This window comes from Tigriopus californicus, chromosome 7 (genome assembly GCF_007210705.1).
Source record: "Tigriopus californicus strain San Diego chromosome 7, Tcal_SD_v2.1, whole genome shotgun sequence".
Classification (NCBI taxonomy): Eukaryota; Metazoa; Arthropoda; class Copepoda; order Harpacticoida; family Harpacticidae; genus Tigriopus; species Tigriopus californicus.
This window is the reverse complement of record NC_081446.1, coordinates 5,034,194-5,050,102: the sequence shown is the minus strand read 5'-3', so window position 1 is coordinate 5,050,102 and position 15,909 is coordinate 5,034,194. Positions and strand designations below refer to the sequence as shown.

Sequence of the window (15,909 nt, the reverse complement as noted above, 5' to 3'; positions counted from 1 at the left end):
AGGGATGAATAGGGCAATGTATTTAGTTTTGGATCAAAAGCAAAGTACTTTCGTTTTTAATTGGCCAAATTTGTACGTCAAACGCATGCGGGAGGTCGTTCCAATTTTACACTTTCGGTTGTGATGAGTGAAGTGAAAGGCGCTTACATAATGTTCTCTTCTATTTCGATGAAAAGTTCCTCCATGGAAAATAGTTCATCTGACATGTTCAATGAGCGGACTGACACGAGGAAGGTTGTGTAGTACAAACTAATGAGTTCGCCCAACATGGTTCGCCTCAATTCAGTCTGAAATGCAACAAGCCTATCGTTATGATTACCAGATGGGCACCAGGATAGGCACGTGTATAATGATGATATATTAGGCATGCAATTAGCCGACTAACAGGGCTTCGTTCCGACAAGCTCAACTCATAAAATATTGAAAGGTGTTTTTTTTTCAAAACAGAAAGAGCCTAAATTGAGTTTCCTGATGAAAGCTTGAATGACAAAGTGCCCCTTGCCTTTGACTTTGAACTTGATGTTATAACGCGGGAAGTTTTTGAATTATTTAATGGGTGGTCCTGCATAATCGGGATTAGTTCGGAAATGCACCTCACCTTGACACACGTGAACAGGAATAGAACCAGATCTGTGGCTAGAGAGGCAAATCTTGATGATTGGAAATCTATAAATTTGACTTCAGCTGGAAGAGTGTCGCCAGGACTATCGGACACGTGGATGTATTTGAAGAGGATTTTCGAGAGCCACAAATCCCCATGACAGATCACGGCGAAGCGGTTCTTCGGTCGCACCATCTCCATTTGGATCCCGTGAAAGTTTCTGGCCAAGTCCACGAACCACTCGTAGTGCTCTTGGTACTCGGGCGTGTTTCTGAGCAATTCCGCCAAACTGGCCATGACAGGGGTAATGGTTCGTTTGGTGAAACCTTCGGTACTCTCACGATACAAAGAGTCCTCAGCCAAGTAGGGGTATTGCTCAAGGATGAAATCATTCTGGTCTTGCTTCATACAATAGGATATGGCGTGGAACTTGGCCAACTCCCTTATCACCAGTTCGGAGTGGCGTCGATCAAGGCCGTCGTCTTGATTCACGGCAAACGAGAAGCCCTACAATTTCAGGCATGGGAAGGATTTTTAAATAAATATTACCTGAAAACCGTGTGAGCCGGCATGTTATTGAACATTTTTTTTCTATGTATATCTAGATATTATGTCTCACATCTTCCATTACTTGAGTTCAAGCTTGCTATATTCAGAAGGCTTTCGTTTCAATTACTCATCTGTGCCCTGACTACTCTCTATCTACTGTATGCCCAAAGGCCTTCCAATTATAGTTCTTCTTTTGCCTTTGGCTCCGAAGTACTGGATCTTAAATGGAACTTGAGAACTTGCACCAAGGGACCTCGACAGAAGCCCTTGGTGCTCACTACGCCATGAAAGTGGTCATTCATTAGTGCATTTTGTCGTGTTCTCGGATAATAAATTTTCGGAAGGGTCTGCCAAGGACATGACACTAAAAAGCTGCTTTATCGGACCAAGAGTAAAAGTAATGCAGAATACACCTTTCAGTGGTAGGACTTTGCGTGCCATATTGCGCTCAACAAAGAGACGTAAATCTCGTGTTTCCCCGAGGAGATAAGCCCAAAGTGGATTTAAGTCCACTTCAAATAAGGTCATTCAAAGGACCAAATGTTGTTTCATGGAAACGAAAATGAATTAGATTATGACAAGCTGTTTCCGTACTGAGTGATGTTTTAACAGAATAGGCATCACACGTTCATAGATTTCGCCTCATTCATTGACTTCTACGTACATGTACATACATTCTTTTGTTTTGTTCAACAATGAAGCATTTTTCGTAGCTTTTATCAATCCTTGCGTGATCTTGCAAAGATTTTTGTCTTTACTCTTTTCATGGTTTTGTATTTTCCTTACCTTGGGATACAAGTTCTCCAGAATGATGAGATCCTCTTTCATGTTGTCGTCGTCTCCAGCCCATCGGGTGTAGTAGCAACGTGGAATATCGATCACTTCGCTATCTTTGCAGTTTAGGCTGATCACACTGGTACGTCTGACAAAGTTGGCCATGTCATGGAACACTTGCCCGTACATTTGGACCTCTTTCTCGAACGTGTGGCTTGGTTGGAGGAATTTTCGGGCATCTTCGTTTTGTGGCTGTGACTTGACGATTAAGTGATATTTGATATCCTCGTTGTTGATCTTGGCAAAGACTTCGACGGCATGGACCTCGGCACAAAAGTGACGGCCAAACTCTTGCTCATCCTTGACAGTCACTTTGGTGACCACAAGTTTGGGGCTATCGTCCGAAGCACGCAAGATATTCTCGAAGAAGGTTTTTGTCAGTTCCGGAACTATATCATCCCTGGAGGATGCGATGGTTTTGAGAGCGTGAAGGACCGAGTTGTACAACTGTTTGACACTTGACGTCTTCCGCAGGAGCTTCACTTGGGGTTTGGGAAGGCGGAAGATGGATGACGTGTTTCCCACTTGGAGGAATTGCTTCTGTCCACTGGGTGATGCACGGCTTGACTTTGAGGGGGTGCCATTGGGGGACAGGGTCATTGGCGTGGTTTTGGGCGCCTTCGACCCACCAAAGAGTGATTTAATGCTACTCCCCCGACTGAGTTTGCGAGGTTTACTCTCTTCCGTGACCATCATGTCAATGGAAGCAGGTGAGTTCCTTCGACTGAGCGTGCTAAACTCCAGCACCTCATCCGCGTCTTCACCTTGGACCTCTGTGGCCTCGGTGGGGACAGAGAAGTCTTGTATATCTACCGTCGGGGGTCGAATGTGAGCAATGGAAGGAGGCATGGTGTGCTTCTCTGCTGGCGCCGAGGTGATACACGAGTGTTCTTTCATTGCGACAAAAAATTTCAAACAATCCAGCTTGAAAGGAGCCGATGGCCGGTTCGGCCTTCGAGACAATTGGCGGAGTTTCGCCCGCACGGAAATGTTCGGTTCGTGGCCTTCGTCTTATACGGCACGCTCTGATGTCCTGAATTGGTTGGCGTGACTCAAATGGCCAGGCCTAATTGGTGCCTTAATCGGTCCACGAGCGAAGTCACCTAGGAAGTGCATGACTTGTTATTAATCCAGTGTTCAGAAAACCAATGCGACAGAGTACGGATATCCGAGCATTTGCCTCGCTTGCCGCTTCTCGCGACAAACACCAAAGGTCAAAACGAATAGTTTTCCGATATTCTTTCTTTCCTCCAACAAAAACAATGAAGAAACGGAAATTGTTTCGGAATAAATTGTTGATGAAGGCCTAGAAAACTTGGGAATTCTCCTCACTACGAAGAGAAAAAACTTTCTTGATCATTTTGTCTTTTGACGTCAGAAGGCACTACCGCACTAGGATGCCAGTTAGTGATGGATCTAAAGCTATTTCGATCGCATTTTGACTTTGAATCAGGCCATCGAAATCGGGAAAAGACATTTCACAGGCCTTCGTGCTAGAAGATCCCTTAAACACCAGATTGCATGGCAAATACCAGTCCTATTTCAAAGCAAATTTGCATTTGTCTTTCAACTGGACAAAAATAAGATTTGCCAAGGTCTCTGTCAGAAAGTATCCATTAGGATGGCAATAAAAAGGCTAATAAATACTTACTCATTTCTTTTAGTAGTTTATAAGAAAATCGATTGCACAACTCGTAGAACAGTATGCTGCTCCCTCGAATTAACGATGACCTTGGTAAAGCAAGTGTGTGTGCTGGTTTGTAGCAATCATTATAGATGACTCCCAAAAAAATCCCATTCTCATTGCTCTGTTTCATAGGTCCCGTTTTTTCGAGAGATGAACCTCCTTTTGAGGCTACTTCTAATGCGAGTCTCAGGAAAGCTTAAAGGATTTCCTTTCAAAAGCAAGACTATCTGGCCTTGGCATCCACCCACCATTGTGTTCAGAATATGACACATATTCATTAACGTCAAACGGCTGCCTTTCAAAGGTTTTTTTTGTTTTCCAAGGAAACGTGTACATACAAATGAACACAAGATGTGGAGCTGACTTTCAAAGTACAAGATCAAGAACTGTGACAAGTGTAAATATATTGTGGCAGTACAAATATTCAAATGTGATATATATGTTTTTTTACGCTAATCAATTAATCAACTCATTTTTGTACTCCGAGCAAATAGTCCATAGCACTATGAGCACCTCTGAACTCACTCACCTGTAGCAAATTGTTGATGAAATCACTCGCCACCCGGATTCAAGTTGTGAACTAGATATTTGGCTCTTTGTGGTGGGAGGCCCACTTTTCGAGTGATGTTTAGTGGCTCTCCTCTGTCTTGGTTTTCTCTCGGTCCGTGTCTTTCTCGTTCTCTGTCCTCCTGTTCTTTCTGTCTGTCTTTCTTTCTTTCTTTCTTTCGTTCGTTCATTCCCTCTGCCTCCCTGTTGTTGTTGTTGTTGGGCTCCTCCTCCTCCTCCTCCCCTTCTTCCTCCTCCTTCACCTCCACCTCCTTTTCTCAAATCCGTTTGGCACATTCAAGATCCAGTGATGAAGAGAGGGAACGAGAGACCAGAGCAAGCAGGGAGACGAGGGACTGAATCGTGGACACGCTCCAACGATCCAGGAGAGGACACAAGAAGGAAAAGAGAGGGAAGAAGCAAAAGAAGGAGGAGAGGTGAACCAAGCAAGCAAGCTCTACAAGTTCTCGTAGGTCTTCTAACAAGGCCCACACACGCACGTACGTACTACAAACACTATGTACACGTACATATAGCACACGGTATTTGAGCCCAGCTGTTAGTTGGTGGGTTCCACTCATGCATTCTCCTATTTTTCGGGTAGGGGTTAGCGAGTCCCTGTGGCCTTTTAAAAGGTAGAGCAAACCAATTGGACACCTCGAGACCTGGCACGTAGCCAGTGGAAGTGAGAGCGAACGCTCCTTCCATTCAATAAAACATGGGTAACATGAATACTGAATGTAGGTATGTTTCTCCCTAGTAGACGCTGTAACATCCTCTGCAGTAAAGAGACCAACGGCACCCCTGTATAAAGAGTCATGTTATATGTATATGTAGTAGGTGAAACCCAGGAAAGAAGGAGGCTCAAGCCAAAAAGATCCTCGAAAGGACACTGCAACAGGCAATCTGCGCGCAGCTAAACAAACGTGGCTTTCTACCTCAATATGAATGTGTGCGAGATAGCAAACTGACGCACGTCCTGCAAGTTCTCGGGTGAACCAGGGACGCTTTGGCATTGGTTCCGTTGCTTGGCTCAGTTGGCTTCAAAGTCGAAACTCGACTCAACTCGACTGACCGCCAGAGGGAAGTTGAGAACGAGGCCATGCCACTCATTGAGTCTTAAGCTGGCTGGCCAGGCTTGTCCTTCACACCTGAACTCCTTGCGTTGTGTTCCCATGCTAAGAATGAATCGTGCTTTTGCGAATTGTGTACGATGAACGCGACGAAACTCCGTCATCCGTCGACAGTGATCTGTCCGAGGCTAGTTTTCAATGTCATTGGATAAAGTAATGGCTTCAGATCACTTTTATACAGGAATAATGACCGATGGCCATTCCGTGGTTAGTTAAGGAGTAACAAGTATTAACGACTTTATGCCATGAATAAAATAATCTTCTGAGAAATTGTTTTCCATCTGTTTCGGGCTTCTCAGTATAAGTATAATTGTAAATAGAGAAGCCGAGTTCATTCAAATTTCATTGGAATGGCAGAGTCAGGGTTGTTGTTATCGATCCATTTGTTCCACTCCTCGAGGAAATCCCCTTGGAAATAATTCTTCCAGTCTCCAACTTGACCTTTGCGGATGAAGTTGAACTGATCCCTGACCTCGTCTGGGACTGATCCTTTGGGAGGTTTCATGTTCACTGCTGGATTATTTTTGAACGTCTCGAACGATAAATGTTCCACCAAGAGATCCACTTTTTCTTCGGGAAAATCTTTCCCCAAAAATTTGGCCGTGTTGCGGATGGTGCCCTTGAGATCGTTCTTCATGTCCTCATACTTGATCTCCTTCAGATTTGGATGGTCCTTGTGTTTCCACATTGCCTGTAAATTCCTCTTTCGATTGTAGCAGATGGACCATAAACTACACAATGCGTTTCAAAACGTTCTCACCTGCATGAAAGTCCAATATGATCCATAGAGGGTCTTGCCTTCCATGTAGAGCTTGGCATGCTCTTCAAAAGAAGCCGTGAGACCATGAACGGGCAGAAGCTTCTCATGGTGATAAAAGGACACGACCGAGTCATTCACGTTTCGATTGACCCAGACAACCTTGGCCGTGTCCAAGAGATTGGGTGGAAGCATTTCCAAAGGCAGATGAGTCTTGATCACACGAGGCGAGGGCATGTCCGCCACGGATTGAACGGAATTTTGCTTGATTTTCATCATCCTGAAAAGTTCCAGTCAAATTTAATTGAATTGTAAGAGCTTGATACGAGTGAAAGGCGATCAGAATAACTTGGTTATTTTCCATTATGGCTTCGTCTTAAAGCTTTTGTTTCTCATATGCTTGAGGAGGTGCTCAATCATCGTTCAGACGTCAGTTAAGTTTGTTAAGAAGTTTGTCAATCATCAATTACCTATCCATAGCTTCGTTGTCGTCCATGGCGGGAACAGCAGGAGCATCTCCACACAAGCAGGTCAATTCCAGAAACGGAGACCGGAAGAACAGGTTCTCTTTCCCTTTCTCGAAGTCTAGACCGTTGGAAAGTTGCCATAACAACTCCTACAATAACAAATACAAATGGGAAATAAGGCAGGCCTTAATTAATGACTGTGATCTGAGGGCCAAAGATGTGTCCGAAATATTCTGATAGTGGCAGCTCAGAAACTTTGCCAACTGGAGGTAAGTGTGATGGAAGACCGCCGTGGCAATGCCTCAATGATGCGTGGAGGGCATTTTCGAATAAAGGAGAGGGCAATCACCTCCAGATTTCGCAACTCTGCTCTCATTTTCCTTCATTATGAATCGGCCAAATTCAGAAACAGCACCAAGGTCATCTGCTAGAGAAATGCTGCAGATCAACATAACTGACCCTGGAAGTTATTGAACAGAGCAGGAGCAAAGCGAAAGAGAACCATAGTCTTGGCAGTAGTCTGGAAGGCGAACCTGGTTGTGGGAGTGTGAGGGTGTACAAGTTACCTGATTCCACGTTCCTCCTGCCTTGGGAAAAGCGATCATGAACACGTCATCGGGGCGAATTTTCATGTTGTAAATATCTTCGGCAATTTTCTCAAACTTTTTGGGCAAATAGATCCCATAAGGCTGGGCCACCACCATATCGACCATACAGGTCTTGGGGCCACCATAAATCTTGGCTCGGAAGGCCTTTTCCTCCTCCGAGATAGGCACCAAAGTGTAAGGAAGACTCATGATGTTCAAACTGATCACGTGAAGCTCCAGTGTGCAACTGAGGTTAGTGTCTGTCGTTTTTACGCGTAGAGCGTACCCTTCGCAGCTTCAGAAGACAGAGGAGTGCGATGGTAGTCTAAGACATCTAATTTGTTGGCTTGCTTGCGTACAGAGCCGCAGCTTCTTTCGGAGGAGCGAAGCTTTGCCTTGGAAGTTGGTATCACAGAGAACGATATATCTCTGAAATTAATACGAGTAGATATCTTTGTTTTGCTCATGGCTTAGCTTCGATTATTTGCACACAATAATCAAAAGTGTGCCGATTACAACGACCTAGATCGAGAATGTTTACAAGCGGAAGCACAGACCGCCTACGTTTTCTAAAACTTACGAAATCTAGGGAGATTCGAGATGTTGTATTTCATTGTAGCTAAAGCTTCGTATGATGAAAAATGAGGTGACACAAATAACTCTTTTCATTTGGTCTTTCCTTTCTTGACAGTTTCCACGAACCGTATGTTTTTCATTTTTTTCTGCCTTGTTAAAATCCGTTCAGTCTTTATTTCGCCTTGCTTTAACGTTCACATGATGGAGACAAGAGTGAACATTTTTTTCTATCTTTATTTAATAATTCTATTTTACCTGTTTTCTTATTCAATGATTTATGTTACAAATAGCAAAAAAAAAATCACCTTTTTCAATTTTTAAGAATGGATCAGTTGCCCTGAGTAAATTTTCATCGTCCATGCAATTGATATATGGCATCAATTTTTCAGCCCAACTTACAAAAAAAACATAGAAATAATGGCAAGGAAAGAAAATCCGGCGTAGGGTACTATGAGAGAGATGGTGAAACCGAGCGTAAAGTGTACAAAGCAAAAAACGAGGGTTCTATAGCCAACCAAGTGCGATAGGATTCGACACCAGTCTTATTTTTTACATTGCAAGATCAAGTACCTTGTAATGCAGGAGGGAATCGTACCATATGAAAATGCTTGTGGATTCTATCATTTGGTGTAAATATCGCTGTAGACATGTTGCAGGGATGGTAATCCAAGTAACTTGATAAGCGCTTTCGGCAAGGAAAAACAGTCATTGAGTCGCTCTTCATGAATGGTTCCTGCGAGCGGAAAAACCTTGATCCAATTACAAACAGTTGGTTGATATTTGAAATGGGAACTGGAACTGTCCAACTCTTCTTCATTCTTTTGTTGTCACAAAGAGAACTAATTGATCCTAGATGATTTGGCATCTCTCGTGTGGGTTCTCAATGAGTAATATCCCCGGAAACGTGATGGGATTTCCAAAAGTTGTTCAACTTTTAATAAACTTCCGCAGAATGCAAGAATACAAGGATGGAGCCGACAAAACAAGATGAAATTAGAGCAAAGTTGTTTTTCTTTGATAAAAGAAAGCCATGTCAACAAGTTTTCGTTTGTTTGATGGGAGTTCGCTCGTCGACATAACAGTTTCCAAATTTCAACCACATTCTTTTTTTTACAATGAATTTACGAAACTTTTGCCTTTGAAACAGAAATTGCTCAAGGCGTTCATTGTCTCTCGAATCAGCTTTGGGTGTTTAACTCAAATCTCGAGTCGATCCTTTCATGCGAAATACTTAAGATACTTCATTCAACAGCTCACATTTTCCAGCTTTGAGCTTTCATTTCCAAAGTTTCTCAATGGGCACGTCGAACAATTTGCAATTCCTCTCTTTCCACACTTCCATTTCTTGAATCATTTCATCATCAAAGTAGTCCTTCCATCCCCCAGATTTCCCCTTTCGAATGAATGAGCCTTCGTTTTCCTTGAAAAGGCCCAATTGAATCATGACCTCTGTATCGTCAATAGAGGCGTTTGCCCTCATATTCTTGATGTTCAAATGATCCAGAAGAGTTTCTTTCTCTTCGTGAGTCAGACTGACTTTGAGGAAGGCACAAAGTCGGTCCACCACATCAGATAAGTCCTTGAACAAAAAGGAAAGGCTTTGATCAAAGCACTGCATGCTCGTTAATATCATGAGTACTTTTCACCTCTTTCATGTCGGAAAAGAACACAAAAAGGAGGTTATCTGATTTTCGATGCTTCCACGCTTGACTGATGTGTCTCCAATATGGGCTCCATAAGACTGGAATGGAAGTGGGATCCTCGCTTCAGCCTTTTGAAGACAATCTTTGCAAGTAGTGAGTGCATTTTTACCTTTCTCTTGGATGAAATAATGGAAGAAGGCCTTAAAATCCCCAACGAATTCGTGATGGCGGATGAGACGATGATGGTGAAAATAAGAAACTACCACGTCTCTTGGGTCTCGAGCAACATACACCGTCTGACGCAAGAAAGAGAAGAGAGAAAAGGAAATAACATCAGCTTCTTGACAATGATTAAGAGATTCCTAAAGAGAAAAAGTACAATCCCAACCAAGACATAAATGCTTTTGAGACTTGGATCTTGATGTATTCTAAAGCGGAACAATGTCCATTTTGCCTCACCTCAACCGGGCGTTTGCTGGCATGTTACTAACGTATAATGTAATTTGGAGGTTTCGTTAGTCTGAAATAGTTCAAGAGAGGATCCACTTCAGCTACTTATCCCACATGTTCCCTTGCACTTATCCTCAGTCTACGTTGAAATTTCCCAAGGACCATCTAGACAAAAAGTTGATGAACAATGGTCATTCAAACCATATCACCTGCGTGCAAAAAAAAACAAGAGACGCAAGACCATTTCCACTAAAAGGTCTGGCTTGTGTGCCCTTAGCAAATTGAAATGACATTCCATAATTGTAGATGTTCAATCGCACACCCCTAGCTCATCAACGACTTGAACTAGAACAATACAACGTGATATGTTAATAGACATGAAACTCTTGATTATGGTTATCGAGCTTCATCTATTTCTGACGAGTAGTTTTGAAAATGTTTCAGACAGGAGTGCAAGCTTTCCTAATCCTCTCAGTAATTAAGAGATGTGTCCTAGATAACCAGTATTTCCTTCTTGATCTTCACAAGGACGAGATATTGGGTGTCCGGCACATAGAGCTGAGAGTATTAAGAAAGTCTGAGTTACTGCCATTGCATGACTTTAATAAATGTGGGCGCAGAAAGCCTTGACTTGATTCGATCATTTCAATGATACTTCTAAAACCACGCAAGCAGATGAACTTTAAAACACATACTCATGAATGTAATGCATATTAACATATTTATATGTATGTAATTCATATATACATATATGCTCTATTACATATATATGCAATTCTAGATACCTTATTTCTTCGCAAGAGGTCCGGGGGCAAAAGGCTAAATGGCAAATGGGACTTGAGTAGTCTGGGCGTATCTTTGGGCAAATTTTGCGCATCTTCATAGCCTGTCGTATCCATGAATGCAAGTTGTTCATTGACGAGGGCCAACGTGGGATCTTTCGGATTTTCCGCCAGGAGCTTTTCCTTTTTTGCATCCAGCTCATCTCGAAACTTTTCCTTGGGGATGCACATATCAAAACTGCCAAAAAGAGGAGATTGAAAATGCAGGCCCAATGTAACTTTCACGCAGACGCCAAACTCAAATGGAAGATCAATAGACCTCGGAAGATGATAAAAAAAAGGACTTCATTACTAAGTTTTAAAACATAGGAAAATATGTTGTGGAAATAACAAAAAAACAAGTTGGGGGTCAAGTTGAGGTCCTAAAAATTTGTTTTGTTTGAATTTCCTAAATTTTAGTGCCGGCTAAAATTTTTCAAAAGTTTAGTGTTATTGGCTTGGAGCGGACTACCCTTGTACTAAAACAATTAAACATTTTGTCACGAAAAAGGGGTTCGGAGAGAAGATTGGGTTAGTTGGAATTAAATTTTGAACTGTTTATGTCACTTTTGGGCAACTGTTTACGATTTCATACCATGACCTAAAACGAAGGAGTTTTGAGAAAAAAATATGGATTTTAAGGGGTTAATTTGTAAAAACTATAATAAAATTGCAATTATTCTATATATTATTTTGTCCCCCAAAAAATTGAATGGCAAAAATTTGACAACAAATGTTGGTACACTTTTTTTCGATGACTTTTATCTGTTTATTGTTGTTTCATTCACTATTTCTACCTTTGCGTAAATGTCTGGGGTGGTATCATTTGAAATGAAGGCGTATTTTACATTTTTTTCTGAACTGCAACGTAAATTATTTGCTCTTTTATGTCATGTATTATCTCAAAATAGATTTAGGGCCTATATACACCATTCGCTTCATTTGCAATGCAATACATTTTGATTTCAGAAGGCTTCAAACAAAGTATGAGCCTGAGCTTTGGAGTTCTAGGCTTGAGTGTGGGTGGAAGTTTTAATTATCATCAATTGATTGGTAAGATGTAGTTCCTCAAGGAAACATAAGTTCATCGAAAATCAATGAATTTAGTTGTGTAAAACCAACAAAATACTCAAAATACAAAACAAATTGAAACAGTGATCTCCTTCTTGTAATGTCTTTGTAAAATTTTGAACTTATCTTGAATGAAAACACACGACCAAGACACAACTACCTTTTTTAACCTGGTTTAATGAAGCCAAATGTATCAAACATGAATAATGTTTTGATAAAGGCCAAATGAATTGAAAAATGTTAAAAATATCAAAAAAGGCTAAAGAATGGAAGTTACGAAGTGTATGTACTAGATTTTTTCTCTGGTCAAAAACGGCAAAAAAAATAAAAATTATGTTTAAGTCTAAACTGTTTTTAAAGTCTTGTAACCAGACTTACTCTATGAAAGGGCTTCTCACGTCGATGTGGGATTCGACGTGGTAATCAAAGTTGTTTAGCAGGAACCACACAATTTGCTGCATCCAAGTTGTCCCTGTAATGGTTTAAGTCGGCTGATGTTAAACGTTCCAATGTTGTAGGAGAGTATACTATCCTTGCTCGTGAGAATCTTCTTTGGAATTATTATTATCATTTTATTGGTGCAGGAAAATTGACCTTTCCCCCTTTTTGGAAATCAGAAATTTAAGTCTTATTTCTGCTTTCCTAAGATTTGGGGAAAAGTTTCTTTCCCTATTCAATGAAAATTGTTATAAAAAGGATTTTTAAAGATTTGAACCAAATAAGTTTCTTACAATTTCCAGATGTTAATTTTCAATGTAATTTGCGAAATCATTAAGCATCACAAAAATGCTGATCTTTGAGCATTAGCTTTGTTCAATATGTGGCATTGGTTTAACTAAAATATGTGATGATAAATTTCAACTTATTCAGAAAATCATGCTTCTTTTACCACTAAAGACCGAACACGCACATTATGTGAAGCACCCGATGTTACTTTTAAATGAAATTATGCAATACTTCTTGTCTTTTCTCACATTGCCCTTCGGCACTGTTTAATGACAACGGTATCGTGGTTGCCAATTGGTCATTGTTTGAACATTATTTGGCAATGAATGGCCTCAGTAATAGCCCCCAATAAGCTATCGGTATTGAACATTCGTTTTAAAAATAATTAAACACTTGATTACATTGTTGCCGAAGTGGTTGAGAGATTTCAATCCCAAATTACAAATACATTGGAGAGTTGGTAAAGTAGATCAATGTAATTGCACTATGTGGAAAAAGGCGATGTTACTTCGCTTAGTATTAGATAATCTTGGTTGCTCTTATGTTGTACAGTGTGTCCCAAAACTGGGTCCCTCCTTTTTTTGGCCGCCCTAAAACCGACAACATAGGTGACCCGATTGTTGGTCACACTTGGTGTTCTTGAGTTTCAGCTGTGTTTTCCACCTTTTTTGATATTTTTGCTCTGAGCATGCCAATTGATATCCAGCTAGAAAGCAGCAAATCCTTTAAGGAGGGATACTCATAGGATTTCGATTTGACACAAATCTGAAGAGTTGATAGGGCCGTTTGACTTTTCTCTACAGAGGAGGAAGGTTCCAATTCGCCTTCCTAAAGACCAACCGCCTTTCCATTGACACGGAAAGTCATTTTGCCGCTACCGAGATTAGACATCTGACCACCTACAAAACAGGAGACCCACAATAACTAAATATTATGATATTCATGTAAAATTAATCACCGCTTTGTTCAAATTTCAAAGATGTTTAAATTCAAGAGAAAAATTCAAATTTTTGGATTGAACCGTCGTATTGCGATTCTTTTTTCTCAATGTATGCTAATGTAAACATGGTACCACTAGTCTCTACATAGATCTCACTGTCAAAAGCCTTAAAATGAATCCAATTTTTTAGAGGGTGCAACAAAAACTGTGGGCTACCATTCGCAGACATTCTTTTCCATAATAAAAAAGTGCTACATGGAGATCAATCGCCAAAATTGAGGTACCTTTAGGGGTTCCTTTTAAGGTAGTGATTTCAATCGGCAGGATGATTAAGGTCCTTACGAAGACCAATGAGAGATGCCAAAAAATGTTCGAAAATATTTATTTCGAGCTTTATCTGTTATTCATCTTTTTCATTCCTGTAGTATCTTGCAATATATATAATACCCTCTGTAGCAATAGCTCAGAGTACTTGGGAATTTTAAGTGAATCACAATGTTCGTTAATCAAAGACGTTAAATACACGTACACTTCCACTCACCAGATTTGGGGTAACTCACTATCCACACGTCATTGTCCCTAACTTCCATGTTATAGATTCTCTCGGCATGCTCCGTAAAGAATCCCCCAAAAATCCATCCTTCAGGTTGACATTGCACCAAGCCTCTTGTGTATCCAAGGAAATCCTTCTGAATTTGTGCATTTTCCCGTAAAGGAATAAAGTCAAAAGGAAACTTCCGGACAAGAGCACCGCTTCGGCCGTCCTTGGCCATGTTTAATCTTGAACTGACTGACTTAGTCCTGGTTTAAACGAGGAGGCGTCAAACAGGTTTGAGCGACGAAAACGGTTGAATGTTCCCTTTGTGATTGGTAATACTCCATTTTCATGATACATTTGTCATGGATTTGTCAACGCAAAATATAACAAGAACCACTCAACCTATATTTAAAAATCTTCGGCATCGCATTATTTGAGTAAATGACTTGCCCAAGACCTGAAATAACTCGTTACGTTTTTGAAAAAGTAATGTTACGGAACGGGTTTTTAGCCTTCCCGTTACCACATTTACTAACGAAAAAAAAATCGCATAAGCGTTTTTTCGGAGTTTTTAGTCCTCTTTTTCTGTAAAAGTAACGGGTAACAGTAACGGTAACGCGTTACTTTTTTCCGGTAAGGGCTCAAGCCGTGGACATGCCTAAAATGAAACTGGTTCCTCATAATTTGAGCAATATTATGACGTCAAAAAAGATTTGTGGATGTGGATCCAAACGCAGCTCTACGCTCCATGTTACATCTTAATCAGAAATTTTGAATGATGTTAATCTCACTATCTGGTTACAAAGGTTTTTTTTCTTTTCTTTTTGAATCGTTCCAAAAACATTATTTTGAAATGTAAAAAGATTACAATGCCTTTTTCGGAAAAAGGAACTCCGTTCCTAAATAACAAAGTTTTTTGCACCTTTTTGACCAACAGCTGACTTTTTTGAACCAACAATACATATTCTCATTTCCTACGCATGTCATCAAAAGTCTTGCTGAATAGTTGAAACATATTCTAATGAAAAAAGAGAATCGTTCAGGATTATGCAAAAATGGTCACGTTCAGTTTAAGAGCTAATCTCACGCAAAACAAAGAAATACAGTTTTTGGCTCTTGTCATTAACATGCATAAAAACTAATTTTGAAAGAAGAAAGCTATTTTTGGCCATTTTTTGTATTTTAGGTTTCCGTAGTTTTGCAATACATTTTTTAACCCTTACAAACGTTTTGGTCTAATATTGGGATTTGCGTCTTGGTTTTTTAGTACCTCTTCTGTATTGAAAAGTGCTCCAGTAACCTCCCAAAATTTGTACTGACTTCATCATGCAGCTGCTACTTCAATGTCTCAATATTGAAGGACTAGCGAGATCTGCCAATTTAAATTCCTTAGTTGATCAAATAATATATCAAAAAAGTTAAGTAAGTTTGATTAATAATTTCTTGTCTTGGAGTGCTGGAAATCCCATTCTCAGTAACGGTAAGGCACTCTGCAAAATAAAAAAAAAATAAAAAATGAGTTGAAGAGAGTAATGATCATTTTTTCTTCAACACCTATATCCTAACTATTGCTTCTGGAGTAAGCAAGAGGTGTTCACAAAAAATAGGCGGACTGAACAAAGATATAATAACGAAAATCGGTTGGTCCAAGCCAAATTAGTCAATCACTGACAAAGAAGAAAAAGTTCAAGATACGTTGACCCGCCTAGCCTCAGCTTTTCAACAGCCATAATCTTTATGCTACCAAGGGTAGAACTAAATCAAGACCTGCTACTCAACTCTCAGAACCCCAACCCTTGCATACTCCCATGTTTATGAGACGATAAGTACATGAAGCATATCCAACCCTTACCAAGGGACCATGGTAGCCGAGTGGTCTAATGTACTTGATAGTGGCACGGCATGGTTCCCCAGCAGGGGTGGGTTCAAACCCCGCCTTCGGAGAAACTAAAACCATTTTGAAGGCTGATTTTGCTTTTGGCA

The 15,909-nt window shown here is 40.5% G+C and overlaps 2 protein-coding genes across 2 annotated transcripts in view; both read right to left on the bottom strand.

The window, feature by feature from the left end:
• Nucleotides 1-4,646, bottom strand: part of LOC131882893 (uncharacterized) — an 11,007-nt gene extending 6,361 nt beyond the window's left edge. Inside the window, exons 1-4 of the mRNA XM_059230179.1 lie at nucleotides 4,201-4,646; nucleotides 1,937-3,087; nucleotides 599-1,108; nucleotides 148-287 (exon numbers count right to left, since the gene is read on the bottom strand). Coding sequence (XP_059086162.1) covers nucleotides 148-287; nucleotides 599-1,108; nucleotides 1,937-2,881 — 1,595 coding nt within the window. The 5' untranslated portion in view covers nucleotides 2,882-3,087; nucleotides 4,201-4,646. The remainder of the gene's footprint in view (nucleotides 1-147; nucleotides 288-598; nucleotides 1,109-1,936; nucleotides 3,088-4,200) is intronic.
• A 964-nt stretch (nucleotides 4,647-5,610) lies between these two features.
• Nucleotides 5,611-14,202, bottom strand: LOC131883391 (uncharacterized). Its single transcript, XM_059230853.1, has 10 exons — nucleotides 13,930-14,202; nucleotides 12,101-12,194; nucleotides 10,616-10,850; nucleotides 9,550-9,676; nucleotides 9,384-9,478; nucleotides 9,021-9,316; nucleotides 7,141-7,456; nucleotides 6,578-6,723; nucleotides 6,111-6,387; nucleotides 5,611-6,041 (listed from the first exon to the last, which is right to left on the bottom strand). Exons 1-10 carry the CDS (start codon nucleotides 14,159-14,161, stop codon nucleotides 5,682-5,684), a joined length of 2,178 nt encoding a protein of 725 aa, XP_059086836.1. The 5' UTR covers nucleotides 14,162-14,202; the 3' UTR covers nucleotides 5,611-5,681.
• Nucleotides 14,203-15,909: the final 1,707 nt, after the last annotated feature.